A 7289-nucleotide genomic window follows, 5' to 3' on the forward strand; every position below is an offset into this window, starting at 1 on the left:
GCAAAAGTTTGCAAGTCTATACGGCCTACAAAACTACTATCGGTACTTCGCATAGTTGTCTACGCATTTGCTATCGCAATCGAGGGTTCGCCTTTCGGACGAGACTTTGACTTTCTTCGTTTCAAGCTGCCTTTCGAGTTCGCTATCCTGTGTGCTCTAGAAGCCTACAAATCGTCTAATTTCACTACCTCAAAGTGACTACCTGAACGTCATGCGATCCCTAAATCAATCTAAGTCTCCAAAGACCTTGTCTCCGGTAATTCCCGCTGAAACGGCGTGGTGGCGGATGCCACAAGGCACGTTACTTTTTCCTTCCTTCAGCGCTCATTAGCAAGTTTTAGTATAGCGTGTGCACGCAAGCGCCTCAGAGTGCGTTACGTATCGCGCAATGCTAAGACGTTGCATTTGCAGCTGATCGAATTTGATTGCCCTGAAGTCTATCATTTACATTCCGTGCTTGGTGTCCCCAATACTCTAGCCGTCTTTTGCTGGTCCCCGCCGTCATATTTATTACCCTTCCTCCTCTTATTCCTAAAGTACTTCCTCAATGACCTCTGCGCCAATAGTGTAACATGATAACAAAAAAATAAATACCAATCCAGCGCTACTTCCGCCAGCTACGCATATATAACCGTCATCGACAATTTATATCATTTAACAGCATTATAATTTAACAGCTTTTCTCGTCAATCAAAGTCGACGCGAAAGAACACAACGTCGACATACATGTGTGTAACAAAGCTAAAGGAAAAAATTACACATGAATAAAAGAAACCTGCGTCCGGGGAAAAACATAAAAGCTGACAGTGGAACGAATGATATGTAGCAAATGATGGAAAATATCATCAAACTATGCTGCATTGCATCATCTTTGATCCCTCAGTACAGATGATGATTGTCCTCTTTTATGACTCGTACACGCTAAGGGGCACAGGCCAAGAATCGGGTGGCAGGAGCGAGCTCAAGAAAATTCTTATTTTAGGAAGAGAAAAGCACATTAAAAGAAAAAACAAAAGGACATGACAGAATAGCAAGACTGGTATGCGAGCGAGCAGTCACACTAACTGAAGGTACAACATTAAAACAGGTTACGATACAGGAAAAAAAGTACAAGGTTAATCAACAATTTGGAGAGAACATATTTAGTGAAATAAATGTTGATCTGCTAGGTAGAATAAAGCTACAATAATTAGTAGGGCAATCGGTTTGACTCAGGCAAAAAATCACACTGCACAACAAACGTCTGTGTCAGTATAGCCTAGTATTGTCATCCAAAATGATAATATAACCGGCTCACTTAATATTACCCTACTTTGTTTACCGATTCTATTTTCTTACAATTGTGACATAGAGGGGACATCATCAGACCAGCTCTATGTATATAAGAACTTAACAGCGGGATGTGACAGCGTAAGTTGTATGTAACTTTCAATTGCTGAGAAGAACACCAGTAGTTATTCCAGCAAAAACCGAGGTGTTGAATGTCTGGAGATGTTATTAGAGCTAATTTGTTTAAATCATGTTGTAGGCAACATTTTCTGTACCTTAGTCCAGTGGCGTAAGCTGTATGCAGTAAAATGCGAATCAAAGGTCAACTTCAAGAGTTCCTGGCTGATAAATCTGCCATTTCGTTTAAGTATAACCCGTGATGGCCAGACATCCACAGTAAATCGTTCTTTTGTAAAGTTGCAGGGAATAAATTTTGAAACAAACTTAAAGAACGGATGCAGTTCTACTCCACGTGAAAGCTGTCGGAAGTGCGGAGCAGTGATTCGCCACTCTTTCCCTTGTGTGAAGCTGGAGATTTTCCGGACTTGGTTGACGCTTGGCTTCCGCTTCACGTGGTGGCACAAAAGAATCGGCTCTCCGGCGTCACCGTCTTTTACGGGTAATTACTTGCTGTTGCTCGATCCGTCCAAACTGATCGGCGTCCATGGCGGGAAACACCGGCTCTTTGTTCGCAGGGTCTCTTTAGAGAGGCTAATGGTCTTGACTAGTTGCGATATTAGCCTGGGTGCAGTGGCGCCCTCTCTTGACAAGTTTCGGTATCAGTCTGGGTGCGTGACGTCCAAGAGGCTGAGGCGCCCTCTCTTAACAAGTTGCGGAATCAGCCTGGGTGCTGTGGCACACTCTCTGGCTAGTTTCGATATCAGCCTGGGTGCTGTGGCACCCTCTCTGACTAGTTTCAATATCAGCCTGAGTGCTGTGGCGCCCTCTGTTGACAAGTTTTGGTATCAGCCAGGGTGCTGTGGTAGTCTCTCTTGATAAGTTTCTGTATCAACCTGGGTGCTGTGGCGTCTCTGACTGGTTTCGGTATCAGCTTTGGTCCTGTGGCACCCTCTCTGACTAGTTTCGCTATCAGCCTAGGTGTTGCGCCGTCTCTGACTAGTTTAGGTATCAGCCTAGGTGCTGTGGCGCCCTCTCTGACCAGTTTCGGCATCAGCCTGGATGCATGACGCCGAAGAGGCTGTGGCGCCCTTTCTTGACTACTTTTGGCTCAACCTGGGTGCGTGACACCCAAGAGGCTGTGGCGCTCTCTTGAATAGTTTCGGTATCCGCCTGGGTGGTGTGGCGCTTCTGACTAGTTTCGATATCAGCCTGGGTGCTGTGGCGCCCTCTCGACAAGCTGCGGAATCAGCCTCGGTGCTGTGGCACCCTCTCTGACTAGTTACGATATCAGCCTGGGTGCTGTGGCGCCCTCTCTTGACAAGTTGCGGAATCAGCGTGGGTGCTATGGCACCCTCTCTGGCTAGCTTCGATATCATCCTGGGTGCTGTGGGACCCTCTCTGACTAGTTTCAATATCAGCCTGAGAACATTCGCCTTCTGCTGGCATCCTCGGCCCAATAGACGAGAAAACCATGGCCAGGCGGCGCTACTGCGGCTTCTGACAGCGCCCCAATGTGGAAACGCCAAGCAGCGCGGTCGCGTCGTGGCGCAGTCTCCGCTTTGTTTACATTGTGCCGTCCGCGTTTTTCTTCGCTGCTCGTTCTCACGGTGCTCCGTTTTCGACGGCGGCAGATCGCCTGCTTGCGCAACAGCGATGCAAAGATTGCCGTGCGGTTTCAAGAAGGTTGCCGACGCCGACAGCTTTTTTTCGTGGCGGCAACCTCACGATAGGGGAGCGTCTGCTTCCGAACGTGTACGGCGTTGAACAAATTGTGGACGGTGATGTGAGAGCGAAAGCCAAGTGCGTGTCACAGGTGTCCGACAAGATCGTAGACGACGTCGAGTTAGAGGTACGCACCATGTTCAGAAATTTAGCCACCTTTATTTCAATTACAACATAAGTCACACTGGCAGCAGCAACTTCTGTTGTCATACTACTCGATCACTGCAGATCCATTGGGCTGCTTCTTGACGGTTCCGTCACTTCACAAAGGCATGTTCTGGAGTCTGTTTCACACGTGTCTTGCTGCTGCTCAAGAGCTGTGTCGCTGCAGTACGAAAGCACATGTCCCGGTGGTGCTGACTGCTGAGAAGACTGTTGTGATTGTCATTGGTCTGTTTGGCGCCGCTTCCATCTGCATCGCATATAAATGAAGCAGTATGTGTGCCTATTTGTTGTGGGGGTTAAATTACTCCCATTAATACGTTTGCAAAGGTAACGTTCCTGTGATTGTGTGCATATATTATTCTACAAGAGTGGTACCACTAGAAGTTATGATACTTGCACACTTAGATACTTAGAAAGCATGGCCAAACAGCAAACATAACGCGCACGTCTCGAGCGGCTGCTTTCCGATCTGCCGCTTCCCGACGCACGCGACGACCGCGGCTTGCATTAAATACGGTCTGCTACCACACAAAAGCAGCGCGCGGCCCCTTTCGTTACCTGCACAACTAGTAATTTAAGTTGCAGCGTTTGGAAAAGGGAAATAATTCTCTTGAGCTCGTCCATGCCGATCGCGAGGGAAGGCACAGTGCAATCAAATAAATTCGGGGGTTCTAAGTGCCAAAACCATGCCAAAACCACAATCATTATGAGGCCCGCTGTAATGGGGAGTCTCAGGAATAATTTTAACCTCTGAGGGTTCTTTAACGTGCATAAAAATCAAAGCACACGGTAACAAGGATGTTCCCTATCGAGATGCGGCCGCTGTGGCTGGGAATCGAGCACGCGTCGTAGAGCTTAGCGGCGCAACACGCATGCATTTACCGCTAACAAACGGCGGATGCCACCACAATTCAACAACGCGACACGACTAAACAAACGGCGGTGCAGTAAAAACAGGCATATGACTATTCCGCTTTCAAGATATTACACGCGAATGCGAAAGTATGAGACTTACTTGACTCGACGCACTGCAGTTATCCATGCTTGTCGTCTGTCCTTCTCGTACCACTTCCCAGGAAATCTGTAGAACTTCACGGGCGGCGTACGACCTTGCGTGTTTTCGAGGCTGCTGTGGCAATGAACAACACATGAGTATTGCGTGCCACCTTTCCTGGCTGATGAGGTCGCACTCGGCATCGCAAAAAACACGCGCACGAGCGCTCCTGCCGTACAGAACACGGGCGCGTGCTGGCGCAGCGACGACCCTCGGAACTTCCATCGGTCCGCTAGGGGAGCCTTCGGCGCTGGTGCCGCGCGGGCAAACTTTAGGTTGCCTCGTCTATGGTAAGCTAAACCTACAGTCGGATACGCGTGCGTCTATTTGTCGTAAAAAATCCCTCACGTGACCTGATCCTAGGTGCCCAGGGACAGCATCGTTTAGGGATTTTTGAGAAGGCGCGATGCTGGCGCCGAGCGACGCCGTAGCGGCGTGTTCGTCCTCGGCGTGATCGTTCTCTGGACCGCGCTTTGTTCAATATTGCTCATGTGATTGTGCGTGTGTTGCTTGTGTGTTGGTTGTAGGGTCTGTGTTACTTGGCGGAAAGCCGTGAGTAGTGGCGGTGCGGCAGTGCGGCTTTAGCCTCGGTGAATCTGCGTTGTGTGACCCGTGCTTTCTTGAGAACCCGGCGGTGGTGACAGTTGAAAAAATTGGAGGACGCTTAAGCTTCGCCTTCAAGAGTGGAACGCGATAGCGTTCCCGTCGACCCGCCAAGGGGTGTAAAACAATGGGCTACGGCGCAGCGACTACGCGCCCCGCATCGGACGCGGTGAGCGTCGAGCAACGCAGCGTTCGGCGCGACAACGAAATGCGCGCCTGAGCAAGCGACGCACACGTGAGCCTTAGAAACAGCTCGTTTCTAAGGCAACACCGCGTTCACTAGAGGCGCTTTTGTACCGCTTTGAAGCATCGAACTCGTGGCTCAGTAATCGGACTTCCGGCCGCCGAAGCGAACGGTTGTGCGATGACGAGCTCCGTAGGGGCGGCTACAGCGGCTATTGCCAGCCGCGGCAACAGGAACTTTTCATCTGAAGAAGGCTACGAGTTGATTTTGCCGAATTTGCCAACAGTTCGTCTTGTTGTTAATACAGTTTTTCTTCACGGAGATGTTCAAGCGCGGCCTTACCGAGTCGAAGATTTTCGCGACGCGTTGTCTGGTTTGTCGCTGCTTCCTGAAGTGATCGCCTTAGGGGCGTATCGGATGAGCCACGTGTGGGCCGTAACTTTCAGTGGTCCCGAAGCCGTGAAGAAGTTACTCGCCGCGAGTGAATTGAAGGTCAAGGGCCGGCGCTGCGTCGTCATTGATCCTGGAAACCAAGATGTAAGGATGAAAGTGCACTGTCTGTTGCACAACGTTCCAGATGAAGACGTGCGGGTGGCCTTCTTTCCTTATGGAAAAGTGACAGAAATTAGCAGAGAGCGGTGGCGAGTACACGGAATCACTGACAAGGGGTCCACAACCAGGTTGGTGTCCATGCGTCTCAAGGCAGGCGTTAAACTGGAAGATCTACCACACCAGCTGAACGTCGCAGGTGAGCAAGCTTTGGTGGTCGTATCAGGCCGTCCGCCGATGTGCCTGCGCTGTCATGCAACGGGGCACATTCGCCGCGACTGCCGGGTTCCAAAATGCAGTGCCTGCCGTAGATTCGGACATGAAGAAGGTCAATGCCCTAAGACGTACGCCAGCGTCGCTGGGCCTACGAGTGGCGAGGATTCATCCGAACTTCTCATGGATGAAAACGACGCTGAAGAAACTTCGAAGCCGTCAAAGGACACCACAGTCCGCAAAATGGTAACGCTGGCAGCCAACAAACCCTTTTTGGAGGAAAGGCGTCAACCAGCAGAGAGCGAACGGGATACCAAAGACCAGGCCGTGGAAAAAGCCACCACATCGAAGGACGCCTGTCAACCTATCAGCGAGGATACAAAAGTGGAAGAAACCCAAGAGACCTGCATGGACGTCGTCGAAAGCCTCAGTGGACAGCCCACCAAGCGGCCATTGGAGGAGAGCGTCGAGGAAGCAGACAAAGGAGTTGAAGAGACAGAACCACCGCCGAAGGGACTCGGCATAAGAAGGTCTTTATTGAAGCAGAGGCCGAATTTTTCCGCTGAGCGGCGGCCGGCGGGAAAACCTCCGTCTTGACGCCGACTCTCCACGCAGCGCAACCTTTTGGGGTCTTCGGGAAGACGTGGGGACTCTGAGCGAACTCATTTGCAAGTGTCGTGAAGCCTTTCCGGTTAGAAGATGCCTATAGCGCACATTGTGCTGCATACGTGATTTGTCTACAAGGTTCATCTTCGCTGTAGGTGTTATACTATGCTAACTAATTTTTCAGATTGTAGAGGGGTACTGTAATGCGATCATTTTGCAGAATATATAAAAAAATGGCTTTAATATCAGGCACAGCACTACGCATAGCGACGATAAATGTCAGAGGTCTGGCGTCTAGGAGACGACAGTACCAGCTTAGTCGCCTGCGGTTAGAAAATGAGCTGGATATCGTAGCAGTTCAAGAGACAAAGGTAGAAACGCAGGAACAAAGTGATCGCATGGTATCACCTTTTAGAAATCGGTACAATGTTGCCATAAGTCATGCCATAGGTTTGTCAGCAGGTTGCGCTGTATTTCTTCAAAATTATATTGAGATTGTAGAGGAATCTTTGAGTGTCAGTCAATGTGGTCGTTATATTGTTTGTGATTTCACCTTCGCAATGAAAAATTTGAGGGTGATTAACGTGTACGCACCAAACAAGGAACATGACCGGCGAGTGTTCTTTGAGGAAATGGAAAAACACCTGCTATGCGATAAGCTGGTCATATTACTGGGTGATTTCAACTGTCTTTGTGAACCAGAAGATAGAGTGAACAAACGGCCTATTCGAGATAAAAGTGCAATATTTTTAAGCGCGATAGTGGATGAACACAACTTAGATGACGTGGGGTCTTTGTTTTCAT

At 49.5% G+C, this 7289-nt stretch overlaps 1 protein-coding gene across 1 annotated transcript; it reads left to right on the forward strand.

The window, feature by feature from the left end:
• The first annotated feature begins 5258 nt into the window (after positions 1 to 5258).
• Positions 5259 to 6476, forward strand: LOC142588578 (uncharacterized). The gene has a single exon (XM_075700416.1). The coding sequence runs from the start codon at positions 5298 to 5300 to the stop codon at positions 6474 to 6476; it is 1179 nt and encodes a 392-aa protein (XP_075556531.1). The 5' UTR covers positions 5259 to 5297.
• Positions 6477 to 7289: the final 813 nt, after the last annotated feature.

This window comes from Dermacentor variabilis, chromosome 7 (genome assembly GCF_050947875.1).
Source record: "Dermacentor variabilis isolate Ectoservices chromosome 7, ASM5094787v1, whole genome shotgun sequence".
NCBI classification, from domain to species: Eukaryota; Metazoa; Arthropoda; class Arachnida; order Ixodida; family Ixodidae; genus Dermacentor; species Dermacentor variabilis.

Excerpts from the sequence above, each read along its gene's own strand:
- LOC142588578 (XM_075700416.1), top strand. The coding sequence starts at position 5,298 with ATGACGAGCTCCGTAGGGGCGGCTACAGCGGCTATTGCCAGCCGCGGC.